At 38.3% G+C, this 14,322-nt stretch overlaps 1 protein-coding gene across 3 annotated transcripts in view; it reads right to left on the minus strand.

Moving 5' to 3' along the window:
* LOC122794658 (transcription factor COE3-like) overlaps positions 1-14,322 on the minus strand; it is a 2,019,913-nt gene that overhangs the window by 205,720 nt on the left and 1,799,871 nt on the right. For all 3 annotated transcript variants that reach the window (XM_044063281.1, XM_044063282.1, XM_044063280.1), the window contains exon 12: positions 11,264-11,329. In XM_044063281.1, the coding sequence (XP_043919216.1) occupies positions 11,264-11,329 (66 nt within the window). The remainder of the gene's footprint in view (positions 1-11,263; positions 11,330-14,322) is intronic.

Consider the following 14,322-nt stretch of genomic DNA (forward strand, 5'->3'; position numbering starts at 1 on the left):
GACTGCTTAACCTGACTACAGCTCACTTCCCATCTCATAAATTCGCCTTTACTCTGCCCTCCTACATTACCTTACCTGTTTCCTTATTTCTGACAATATTATACTATTCCTAAAGGCTTACAGATCCGGAAGACCTCTATATGTGCTATGCTTTGTTAAAGCATTGTAATTATTACTATTAATGTTTATGGAGTAGAAAAACTTTACATGTGTATTTATATACCTATCTCTGTAGGTAAGTTCTAGGCAAGCTTCCTTTACAGGACATTTTAAGCCCAGTCAGTTTCCCTTTTTGTGCTCAAATTAACCTATCCCATTTGGTTACAAATTGGCCTTACCCATCCTATGGTCGATAATTATATATTACCCCTAATAAGTATGACTGGGATCACACCATAGATAATTTAAGGGGACCCATGCACTGGAAAACCTTTTAGATGCAGCTTCTGTCCAGTAGCAGTACAGCCGGCAGTCCTGGGCTACATTTTCTTTTTCCCAAACATAAATCTAAGTTGTTCTTGAATGCAGACAGGGATGAACTCTGTTTTATATGGATGGGGAGTCTGTTCCTGAGTACTGGTATCATGTATGAGATATACCTGTCCCTCTAAACCATTCTGTTGATGTTGAAGAGATATAGATTCTTAGAACAAGTATTTCTGATGCCATTTGACTTGCTGATGTGCAGTAAATCCATCAGTACTGGGATGGAGTATGCCTTGTATGCCAAACACAGGTCACCTCTTAGCAGTCTGTAGGATACCAAGTATAGTGACAGAGCTTTGAATCAGTTCATGTTGGACATGTTGTTTAGAACTTGTATAATTTTATTAAGTATTCCTGTAGGCATTCTAGTTGTTTTATGTGTCAAGACAAATACATGCCAAAGGGAACATTACATTCAATGATTAGCCAAATGAGGGCTGAGGAAGTTAAAAAAAAATACACACACACATACAATTATATATATATATATATATATATATATATATATATATATATATATATATAGTTTTATATATAGTTTTATATATATATATATATATATATAGTTATATATAGTTTTATATATATATATAGTTTTATATAAATATATATATATATATATATATATATATATATATATATAGGTCCCCTTCACATGGTCGACATTTCAGAATGTTGAAGACCATATGGCCGAGACCATATGATCAACATTCAAAATGTCGACCATGCGGAACTGGCATCTCTGTGCAGTGTGGAATGGAAAGATTTCCATCTTCCGCACTATAGTGTAATCTCGGAGTCAGTACATTTAAGTTAGGGGGTGCAGGGGGTCGGAGCCCCCCTGCTAGTAGTATGAAGGTAAGTTATTGTTGTGTTTTTTTTATTACATATGGTCGACCTTTCGAATGTCGATCATATGGTCTCAGCTATATGGTCTTTGACATTCTGAAATGTCGACTATGTATAGTAGACCCACATATATATATATATATATATATATATATATATATATATATATATATATATATATATATATATATATATATATCCATATTGCCTAATATCTTAATTAATAGTAATAATAATAGCTATAGTTTAAAAAAAAATACATATTTAATACTAAGTTAGTCTAGGTACCATATCTCTGTACATTTTAAGCTGTATACCTATTTCTTTATTTTAATATATATATATATACATATATATATATATATATATATATATATATATATATATATAGACATATATATTTATTTTAATCTGTATATTTATTTATTTTAATATGTGTATCTATTTATTTTCAGCTGAGGGGTGGGAGGTTAGCATAATGGTTAAGGTGTTTACCTTATAGACATAAGATGCATGGTTTAATTCTCACATGGAGTAATTGGCTAGGTTTAAAATGGCCCACAAGGGCAATTAACCTAGTACTAATCTATGAACCTGTATACTGATTTATTTATTTTAATATATATTTATTAATTTTAATATGTATATGTATTTATTTTAAGCTGTATTCCGGTTTATTTATTTTAATATATATTTATTTTAATATATATTTATTTTAATATGTATATCTATTTATTTTAATATATATTTATTTATTTTAATATATATTTATTTATTTATTTTAATATATATTTATTTATTTTAATATGTATTTATGTATTTTAATATATATTTATTTGTTTTAATATATATTTATTTATTTTAATATGTATGTCTATTTATTTATTTTAATATGTATATCTATTTATTTATTTTAATATATATTTATTTTAATATATATTTATTTATTTTAATATGTGTATCTATTTATTTGGTTGGTTGGTTGGTTGGTTTTGGTTTTGCTTACTGGGAAAGTCTGACTGAGCGGGAACCCCTTTTCTGCAGATGCCTTTTCAGAAAAGTTCCACAAATACAACTACTGTTATAAATAATAGATAAAATATATATCTTGCTTTAACAGTGGTTACAGTATATTTGTCATACAGACATTGCTCTAGGTCAGAGGTAGGTTTATAACAAATGTAGCCTAATTGTACTGAATGTAGCTGATGTTTATAATGTCTTTTGGAAACTTTTCAGTTTGGCTATTTCTTACATTCACCCTCCATGATCCAGGACCACCACTCCGCCTTTCTAGAGACAATGGAAAACATAAAGGTCCTACCGAACACCCTGATATTGGGTGATTTCAATTACCCTACCATTAACTGGGAAAACTACTCGAGTACAAACTCCCAGGTCCCGTGCTCCCTGGAATTTATCAACTCAAATGCCCTGGATCAGCTGGTAAACTCCCCTACCAGAGGTGAAAACATATTGGACCTGGTCATCACCAACATGGGCAACAGGTGCTCCACACTGGAGGTCAACCCGTCACTGGTTAGATCAGACCATAAACTAATTACTCTGGATGTCCACACCACACCAACACCCCAACCAAGGAAACCACAGTGAAAAACATTTCTATAGCAAGCTTCACCTTAGTTAAGACAGAGGTGGTAAGTTTCACAGCCCCCACGCTAAAGGATAACAGTGTCCAAGATGCAGAAACCTTTACAAATGCACTCTATGAGCACCTACAAGGATGCATGGATCATGCCATCCCTAGCAAAACCAAGGCTCACTCCCCTAAGAAAAGCAAACCAGTCTGGTGGATTCCTGACATAAACAGGCTATACAATAGAAGGAGGAAACTAGTTCAGAAAAAAAGCAAATCCCAAAAAGGAAAGACATCCCTGATCAGTATCAGTAAGAAACTAAGGTCCCTCATAAAATCATCCAAGACTAACTTCGAAAGAAAAATAGCCAAGGATTCGAAAGATAACCACAAAGCCTTCTTTAGCTATGTCAAGAATCTAAGTGGCAACTCGCAGATATGCTCTGAGCTAGTGAAAAATATTTATTTTTATTTATTTTTATTTTACATTTGTTAACCAGGGGTGTCTGACTGAGCTGAAAAGGCCCTTTTTCAGCAGAGGCCTGGGGAGAAAACCTCCACAAAGAAAAATTACAGACACATTTAGTTATTTAGACATGATCAGTATACAAACTAATTACAAGACATGTTTTTACAGTGGTATGCGGCACATAAACAGTTACAGTGGAGAGAAACAAACAAAAAGATATTAATTTTAAAAATAAAGGTAATTAATAGATTTGTGGTGTACAGCTGAAATTTGGAACATAGGTAGAATACATACATAGTACACAGGTACAGTACATACATTGTAGATTAGCCAGTGTTTGTGAGTAAGACTGAAAACTATTATCAAGTGCTCTAGATTTAGTATATATATGTTATCTGTTTTCACTAGCCTGGGGAGCAATCATGGGACTGCCAACTTTGCTTGAGATGTTGCCTGATGAGGTCTTTAAAGGAGGCTTTGGATGATGTGTTTTGAATGCTAGTAGGGACAGAGTTTCATTTTGTAGCCACTGAACTACTATATAGTGCATCTCCAAAGCTATTGTAGCTGTTGGTGACTTCTAGTAGTAGTTTGCTTGATGATCTAAGAGGCCATTTGGCTGAGTGATGTTGTACTAGGTTTTTGAGGGCAGAACACTTATTGGGGAGGTAACAGATAGAATGACAAGGGCAGAGCTGATTGTAGGTTAGGAGGTTGGGCAGTTCAAGCCAGTGGAGCTGTCTCAAAGCAGTACAGTGATGAGTTCTATATGAGCAATTTGCAGCAAAGCAGGCAATTCGGTTATAGCAGACTTCCATTGTGCTTAGTTCAGTTTTGATGAGATTAGTCAGAATGGGAGATGCATAGAGTAGGGTGGATAGAAGTTGGGAGCGAGCAATGGCTGATCTTGTGTTGTTGGTAAGAAATGGTTTGATACGGTAGAGTGAACCCAGTCTGGCATGCACTTTTTTAATAGTTAAGTTGAGATGACTATCAAATTTTAGGTGCGAGTCTATGGTTATTCCCAATAGCTTAGCCTGTGCCACTGGAGCAATTGGAGTAGCATTTGTGGAGTAGATAGTGAATTGACTGTTAGTGTTTTTGTTAGAACTGGTTATTATCATAAGCTGAGTTTTCTTTGGATTGAGGATAAGTTGGGCTTTGGTAAGGAAGTTTTCAACGTCAGAAAATAATGCTAGTTGAGTTGTTTGGAGGAGGGTGGGGATGTTTTGTGCAGCACAGATTAAGGTAGTGTCATCTGCATACTGAATTATAGATGCATGCTGTGTGGAGGTATGGAGGTCATTTGTGAAGATTGTGAATAGTAGTGGTCCTAAGATAGAACCCTGTGGGACTCCTATAGTTATGCGCAGCTGAGGAGAGAGAGAATTTTCCCATTTCACAGCTTGGTACCTGTCAGTTAAGTAGCTTTGGAACCAGGTAAGAGTGGAATTTGATAGATTATATTGGTTTACTTTGTTTAGCAGGATTTGGTGTGACACTGTGTTAAATGCTTTGGACATATCCAAAAAAAGAGTTGACACTTGTATGCCTTCATTTTTGAGACGGTTTACTGTGTCTTTGAAGCAGAGGAGGGCTGTAGTGGTACTATGGGCAAGTCTGAAACCATGCTGAGTAGGTGACAGGATGTTGATGTCTATGAGATAGTTTAGCATCTGGGTATGGATGCATTTTTCTAGGATTTTGGCCAGGGGGGAGAGTAAAGCAATGGGCCTGTAGTTATTAAGTTCAGTGGAGGTCCCACCTTTATGTATGGGTGTAACATAGGATATTTTCCAGAGTTTGGGCACATAGTTTTCAAGAATTGATCTGTTTATGAGAGTGGAGACTGGGATAGCAATAGCATCTGCTGTGAGTTTCAAGAAATAGCTGGGGAGTAGCTCGGCTGCTGTTGATGGGGTTTTTAGTTTGGAGAGCATGCTTTTGATTGAAGTGGTGGAAACTGTTTTGAGGGTAAAGCTTGTATTAGTGTTATTTGTGTTGGGGGGGTAGTGAGGAAGGAACTGTCCTGTGGTACTAAGGATAGAATTGAGTTCACAAAGTGGGAGTTGAATTGTGTTTCGATGGGAACTTTAGTGTTAGGGGTGGTTGGTTTGGGGGTAGCCTTTTGGGTGGATTTTAGTAGCTGGTTTACATTTTTCCAAAATTTTTGTGGGTTGTGTTGTTATTTAGTTTGTAATGTTGTGTAGTAGGATTTTTTTGTCCAGCCTAATGCATTTTTTGCACAGTTGCGCAGTTCTTGGTACTTAGTTAGGCTTTGTGTTTCTTTGTTTATTTGATAGTAAAGCCAGGCAGTGTCTCTGGACTTGAGGATATGTTTAGTTTTTTTACTGAGCCAGGGGTTTGTAGAGGTTCTAACCTTGATTTTGTGTAACGGAGTGACAGTGTCTAGGTGTTGTAGAAATGTTTTGTTGAAATATGCTACAGCCTGGTCAAGTGGGAGGATTTTTAGGGGGGTCCAGTCACAGTTACAGAGTAAAGTGTTGAGGACCTCAGGAGAGATTTTTTTTGTGTTTCTAGTGGATATATAGTTAGTGGTTTTGCATATGCTTGTTCTACTACGTATAAAGTATTTTATGTTGTGGTCACTTAAGGTGTCTGGGAGACTGCCTGTGAGAGGGTACAATGTGGGGTTGTTAGTTAGGACCCAGTCAAGGATGGATTCCCTTTTAGATTTTTTATCACATCTAGTTGGAATTTGGACTAGCTCCTGGTAGCCATGGAGATTTATTAGATTACTTGGTGGTTCTGATATACAGGTGAACCAATCTAGGTTGAAGTCCCCCAGAATAAGGGTTTCTTGTGAGTATGTGGAAGAACACCAGGATAAGAAGTCTTCAAGGCTAGCAGGTGTATTACCAGGTGGAATATAGATCACAATTGTGGTGATGACCTTTTTAGGGTGAAGTGAAGTTGTGAGATAAGTATGCCCCAATTATTGGGGGAGGGGTAGAAGTTTGGTAATTGACAGACAGTTAACTTGGACTTGTAGAGTAAGGCAGTTCCACCCCCTTTACGAAGTGGTCTGTCTTGTCTAATGATATTGTAGCCGGTAGGGAGAACTTCTGAGTTAGCTGTGTTTTTATTTAGCCATGTTTCTGTTAAAGCAACTATGTCTGGGGAGTAGTGTGCTATTGTGACCTGGAGTTCAGGGATTTTAATTTTTATACTTCTAATATTAATATTTAGTATTAAAAGATGGTTGGTTTTGCTGCAGTTGTTGATTTGCCCGGGGATGAAGGAAGTGGGGGTGTTATGTTCTGACATTTGTGTTGGAGCAGTTTGTGTTAGACAGGATGGATTTGGGCCTGGGTTGGGGTGGATATCCCCACTTATGGTGAGCCTGGAGTTAAAATGGTTATACAGATGTTGGAGTTTGGTGAGGAGTGTGAGAAAGTACTGTGTTTTTTTGGAGTAGGAATGAGAGCATATGTGTTTAGTTCTGAATTGGTCCGTTATGTAGTTCTTGAATAACTGTGGGCAGATATTATTATAATGTGTGGTGTCTGTATACGAGAGTGCATAATGCAGTGTTGTGCTACTAAGTTTAGGGATATTGCTAGAGTGATAACTTGTGGTGTTGTAAAGCATCATGAGAAGACAGACTAGACTTAGTTGTGTGATAGTCATGGTTATAAAGTTTAAGTTGTTTCTAGGTGGGGGGTCTTAATAGGAATTATAGGGTTGCACTATATGTGGACGGGGAAGTAGTGTGGGTGATGTAAAAAATGCCTAGTGGGAATGAAGAATGATTGGGAGTATTGTTTGTGGCGCATGTTGGTGTGGTATAATGTGATATGACTTGAGGAGCTGTGATTGGTGGAGGTGATGTGAGGGTGAGCTGTGGGTGTGGCTGTGATTACTATAAATGAAGAGGTAGTGAGGGTGGGAGGGAATAGGGGGCAGGGCAGGGGAGCGGAGAGAGCCCGAGCATTAGCGAGGGCGAACGGAGCGGGGCAGAGCCAACCAAGACAAGAGAAAAAAGTAAGTATTACTTTACAAATCTGAACACTTTTAAAACAAATTCCTGAGGTCTAATGGCTTACCGGCAAGCAGAATGTAATTGCTGAAGAGCACTTGTGTCCTGGAGGGAGACTAGAAACTTAAAGATGGCTCCATGCTTAGCAGGATTCTAATATAGACGTTGTATTGGGGGACGGAGATAGCACAAGGGGTGTAAACCAAGTGGAATGCAAAGAAACCAGACAGGCAATCAGTGGAAATCAGTGAAGGCCTCAGAGGGGGTAAGTAATAATTCAAACTACCTGTAAAGTGAAGGAGGGAACAGACAGCAAAGTTTATTAAGGTTGGGAGTGTGTCTTCACATTGACTTGCTGATTAGTAACCAGTTTGTGTACAGATTAGAGTAGGGAGATACATTAGCAATGAAGGGGAATGTATAGAGATGCAAATAAACAGGTGGGCCTCCAAGTGATACAAACTAAGGCAGAAAGCACTGAGAGGGCTGCTTGATAGTTAATTTAGTCACAGGGATGTGAATTAAATGTATACTGTCTATTGGACAGTTAGGATTACTGTACTAGTGGGAGTGGAGGACACAGGACTACAACAGTCAGTTTTATTAGCAAGCTGAGAACTACTAAGAAATACTGCTAATGTAATAGCTTCACTCTCATAAAACATACAAGTAGAATGCCTGGGTGGACTGACCCTGCTCTTGAGGCTCAAAATGTATATCCTTGTTTAGTTTTGCAGTACTGATTCCTTCTTATACTGTATGAGTGGAGTGGTAGCCGCAGACAGCAGATTTGCTTGAGTGTGCTCTGAAGATAGAGAAAAAAAAAGAGGATGAAGCTAGTAGAAGGAGACAAAGACAGGTCAAAGGTCAAATGAAGTAATGAGACAGGAGAGTGTAAAAGATACAAATCTGAGGATAGTGTGGATAAAGCAAGAGAACAGATGCTACTGCTACAGTCTGAGAGTGCTTCAACAGTTACCACATCACAGTGCCATAACTTAGTTTGGAAACAGGTTAATAAATCATACACAATACATTTATCAGCCAATTATCCTGTGCATACAAGAAATAGGAAAATGAACACAACAGCACAGCTGAAGCAGTAGCAGAGACAACTGTAGTGCTAAATCAGTAAATACTGTTTCTAACTCCAAGACTAGGTCAATTAGATGTACATTACAGTTATAACAGCAGTTTTAGTAGCATAGAGACAACATAGCTGCAGTGGTAGTGTCAGTAAAAACACAATGCCTGAATGACAAAATCAACCAGTTAAATAAACAAATAAGCAGATCAGTAGTCAGGAATCAGAAAAATGAATACTAGTTGTATAGATCCAAATACAGCAAAACATAAGTATTACTTTACAAATCTGAACACTTTTAAAACAGATTCCTGAGGTCTAATGGCTTACTGGCAAGCAGAATGTAATTGCTGAAGAGCACTTGTGTCCTGGTGGGAGACTAGAGATTTAAAGATGGCTCCATGCTCAGCAGGATTCTAATATAGACTTTGTATTCGGGGAGGGAGAGATAGCACAAGGGGTGTAAACCAGGTGGAATGCAAAGAAACCAGAGAGGCAATCAGTGAAGGCCTCAGAGGGGGTAAGTAATAGTTCAAACTACCTGTAAAGTGAAAAATAGCACAAAATATACTAAACCTACTGATATTGCCAACATCCTGGCAGATAGATTCAGTGCAAACTTCACCCCCCTCTCACCCCAAAAGGGCCCACAACAATACCGGAAAAGTGTAGTGTCCCGGAAATCACAGACGCACAGGTAAAAAAAGCTCTTTCAAAAGCCAAAAGCACAGCATCAATGGGGCCAGATGGTGTCCCAGGCTGTGTCTTGCATGAACTACAGAACAAACTAACCCCCCACCTAAACTCACTATTCAGCCGCAGCCTCTCCACAGGCTACATGCCCATAGAATGGTGCACAGCAATGGTTATTCCACTCCACAAAGGAGGGGCCACAACTGACCCTGGCAACTATCGCCCCATAAGCCTGACTAGCCTGGTCTGCAAGGCTATGGAGCACATCATCATGTGACTCATTAACAAAGACATTGGGAACCTCCAAACACTTAACCCAACCCTGTTTGGCTTTGTTAAGGGCAGATCATGCCTACTAAACCTGGTTGACTTCTTTGAGACAGTCACCTAGGCCACAGATGAGGGGAAGGTGGTTCACACAGCCTACCTTGACCTCACCAGGTCTTTTGACACCATTCCCCACTTGGGAATTATAAAAAAACTCACCAGCCTGAACATAAACCCCTACGTCACGAGATGGATTGCCACCTGGCTTACAGACAGAACTCACACAGTAAGAATAGCGGGCTCCAAGTCCGACTCTAAACCAGTCATAAGTGGTGTCCAACAAGGCTTGGTCCTGGGACCCCTACTCTTCAGCATATACTTCTCAGAAGTACAGGCAACACAGGAGGACTATGGCTAACCAAGTTCGCCGATGACTGCAAACTGGGAGCCATAATTGACTCTCCGGCTGACACGGGCATTCTTCAAAAGGGCTTTACTGAGACGGACACCTGGTGACAAAGTCATGGTCTCGAGATAAATGCCAAAAAATGCATTGTCATCCCATTTGGGAAAAACAAAACACCCATGAATTACCACATAGGTGGCAGCCCCCTTAATACAGAAGAGGTAATAAGAGATCTAGGGATCCAGGTAGATAGTAATCTCTCCTTTCACAATCATATTGCCAAAGTAGTTAGGAAATCCTTCTATGAATTACTAAAGGATTTGCATCTAGAAATAAAGAGGTTATAGTGCCCCTCTACTCGTCACTCATCAAACCCATCATAGAGTACAATGTCCCATTTGGGATGTACCTCACAAGACACTTCCAACAGCTGGAAAGACCACAAAAGTACCTCACCAAGAGGATTACTGGCTTCAAACATATGTCCTATGCAGCCCGAATGGAAAAACTCCAGCTGTACTCAGTGGCCTATCCCTTACTCAGAGGTGATCTCTGCCTGACTTACAAAGCCATGTCCAACTCAGAACTGATGGACATGCTCCACCTAAAGAAATCCAAGTCAATGCGAGCCACTCGCTCTAGTGAGCTAAACCTCACCACAACAATAAACAGAACATGCTGGAGGGATAGATTCTTGTCACAGAGACTCCCCATGCTTTGGAACAAAATTCCTAACTACATTAGGCAGAGCCCCTCACTAACACTCTTCAAGAGAAACCTTGACGAGTGGATGTGTAACAGAAAATACACCCCTGGGATCACTTCATTGGCTCTTCTTGACAGAGGCTCAGTTAATTAATCAATGGGGCAGCGAAAGCTGACAAACTCTGGCTAGGCTTATAAATTCCCTCTGGCAGATAGCCTAGTACCTACCTATGAACCTATGAACTTATTGCCCCAAGTTGTGACTGCAAGGGGTCTTGTACCAGCAGACTCACTCAGTTAACAAGTAACTGAATAAATACAAATCCTAAAAGTGTGAGTAAAGGTTTGTTCTGATCAGGATTGACAACATGAGCCAAACTCCACACAATGGCATATATGTGAGATGGCTGGCTCTAAAAATTAGCACAAGTTCTACATTTCACCAGGCCCTGGTGTAAGTACAGGAATGTATGGCTTGTAACGGTATCACTATGAAAGATGTTGTGTCACTTTGTGATAGGCTGACATGAGTAGAGAACGGTAACCATTTGTTTCATTTTCTGCCAGCAGAATGAGTGTCCACTACAAATGGGGAACAAAGACTGGTCAGACTACTGGCCTATAGCATGACCTGAAATATTTGTTTTAAGACAAGCCTGTTAGGCACTCAGATTTATGTATATTAACCTTCATATTTCTGTACTCACCTGGTTATTGTGAGGCATTCCATATAAGGCTTCCACAAGGTCTGCGGCTCTCTTCAATAACACCTCCTGCCAGAGACAATATATACAAAGACAGATTAGTGGATCATACCACGCATACGTCTCCACACTGCCTTTGCTTGTTTTTCTGTTTTTTGTAACAAGATACAGATAGTGTACAAACATTCTGAGCACCACGATACATACTAATCAGTCCTTATCCAAGGTCCCAGCGCCACAGTTTAACATACAAAAGACTAGCTAATGACCATCAAAATGCATTTACACACACACACACACACATATATATATATATATATATATATATATATATATATATATATATATATATATATATATATACACACATATATGGATAGAGATAGGTAGATCTATCTATCTGTCCCAGTAAATAAATACTAAATAAAGTAGATAATATATGTCTGTATATATGTATTAGAAAACTAGAATAAAAGTGGGATACTCACAAGACATAAGTGCCTCTATATACAATATTAATGATTACATCACTCTTTAGAGCCACAAAGCATGGATGCAGTGTTTGCTTAAAAGAAGTACAACTTCAGACGTTTATTAAGAATCAAAAGCTGTCAAGGTTGAGAGCAGTGAGTACCATTATTTCAATATATCTGGGCTATTTTTTTTCAGATTCTTCTAGAAACACGCTTCTAGTATTCACACTATCAGACTACAACAAAAAAGAGAGGGAATACAGATCCATCCATCCGTCCATCCATCCATAACCTCCTTTTTCCCATTTTGGCTTGTCACGTTAACAATGATCGTCATCCAGAGCCAGTCTTTCCATGGCCGGCTGGATAGTCCTGCTGCAGTTGTTTTACCATACCACACACATGCAGATGCACTCACACCTGCATCCAATTTAGTGTGTCCAGTCCACCTACAGAATACAGGACAGAAAGCTTCATTTACTCACTCTGTTTTCAGTACCTCAACTCATTGCTTGTAAGGAATTATTACAGATTCAAGGAAAACAGATTTTTTTACACAAACCCAAGGTTCAGTTATTACATGTTCATTACATTTACACATGCATCACCTAAGAAAGCACTTCTAGTTTAATTCGCTGTTCAGTCTTTTAGAAAACATAGTACCAAAATTTTAAGATAAACGTGGTTTCCTTCCTAGCGAATATAATTCTTATGTTTCACATCTTATTAAACTAGTATGCTCACCTGATGTAATAAATCTAAAACCTTCAAAGCAACAATATGCAAAACCAGGGAACTAGTTTGCCTTTTGTTATCTATATCTCAGATGTTCTCCTGCATTCAGAACCAAACTTATTTTTTGTTCCACGATGTAACATTTATTATAAATGTATTGAGCTACAGATATTTCTGATTCAGAGCAACAAATAAATGACATATTTATTTTACAATGCTTCAGCATATTTATAGGCCAGCATAATCGCAAATATACTGGGACACCCTCCAGGCCCCAAAGCCGTTTGGGACTCCCCACCATTTCTTGCATGATTTTATTTTGAACAAACTGATTTTTTTATTAATGTATATACAAGCCTTTTATTTCTGACATACTTGTATTTGCTACAATAATGACTGATACATCACTGATATTTACTTATGACGGTTTACATTTAAGGACTAATTGTGCAGTTTCCCAGGGATTTCTCTCTTTTCCTGCAATCTCAGGGTTGATACAAATTCTACATTGAGAATCTGAAACAGGGCTTGACTCTACCAGATTCAGCCTTTTAAATGATTTTTAAGACTTTGATTCTGTCTCACTATCACATGTTGCAATGTGTCAGTGGTGCAACGTGGAGCACACGACTTTGGTGATTTTGGGTTGTATTCCCACACCAGGTGGATGGATTAGCATAAGGGTTGTGCTGTATTCCTGAGGGTCATCCTTTGGATGAGATGTCAGACCAAGGCCCCACCTGCCTGAGTTGGTGGTAGCTCAGGCGGATATAAAAAGTCCCATAATGCCTATTTAAAAAGTAAGGAAAGGTCCTGATACCCGGCCTAATCCCCCAGTAGTATAAATATCACTTGGGGTCTCCTGAAGAGTGGCTATTGACCTAGTGGGACTAACCCAGCATAAAACAGCTAAATAAAATGTTTTGTACTAGCTTTTAAGAGCAACAAATGCAAAACACTTTCACTGCAGTCCTAGACGTCTCCTTCTGTGTGAAACATACAAGGATGGATATACGATCTTCTCCAGATGAGTCGCTTATGCACTGAGTTGTACCCTTCTTACCCCTACTTCTACCCCTACCAGATGGCTTTCTAAAGGCTGCTGTTTGTACTTAGCTAGAATGCCCATTGTATTGAGATAGCTCATGATCTGTAGCTCTTTCATCTGTTGCACTGAATCAGAAATATGTGTAGTTCAGTTACTTAAATCAACTTCTGCTTAGCTCTCAAAAATTCTCCTAGAGGTAAATACTGAACTAGATAAAAGTTGCTGCCATACAGCAGGTTGTCCGTTACCGTTTGTTTTCTAAAGAATCTTGAATAAACTAAAGTGCTCTGTTTCCTCACTAAGGTAGTATGGAAATAACCACAACATACACTAGCTTACTCATTTGAAATTAAATCTGAATATGGTTTGCAAGTGACCTAAAAGTTGTTCTTTTTCTTTTATACTAGAATGTATCACAAAAATAATTTCCCATTTGTCCCATCAGCAAATTGCTGTATGATGGGGAAATATATATAGCAAAAGTCATACCACGTTTCTAAAAAATGAAATGAAAATTAATCTTTTTGTTGTTAAATACAAATTAACTGAAAACTTCACAAACAAAATGTTTTGGGGGCCTCAGAAAATCTCCCACTCATTTACATTCCTACATGTTTATTATTCCTTTATAGACTAACCACATCACACGCGGTTCACATATATAGAAAGTTCACACCATTCCAGAATTTCAGTTTTGCTATGGTATTCCTACTGTTTTTAAAGGATTTTGGTGCCAGATTCACTGGATGCACAAGTGGAACAGTTATCAATTTATGAACTTTGGAGACTGTTAAGAGGTGAATATC

This window comes from Protopterus annectens, chromosome 2.part1, assembly GCF_019279795.1.
Source record: "Protopterus annectens isolate FY-2018-M chromosome 2.part1, PAN1.0, whole genome shotgun sequence".
Classification (NCBI taxonomy): Eukaryota; Metazoa; Chordata; order Ceratodontiformes; family Protopteridae; genus Protopterus; species Protopterus annectens.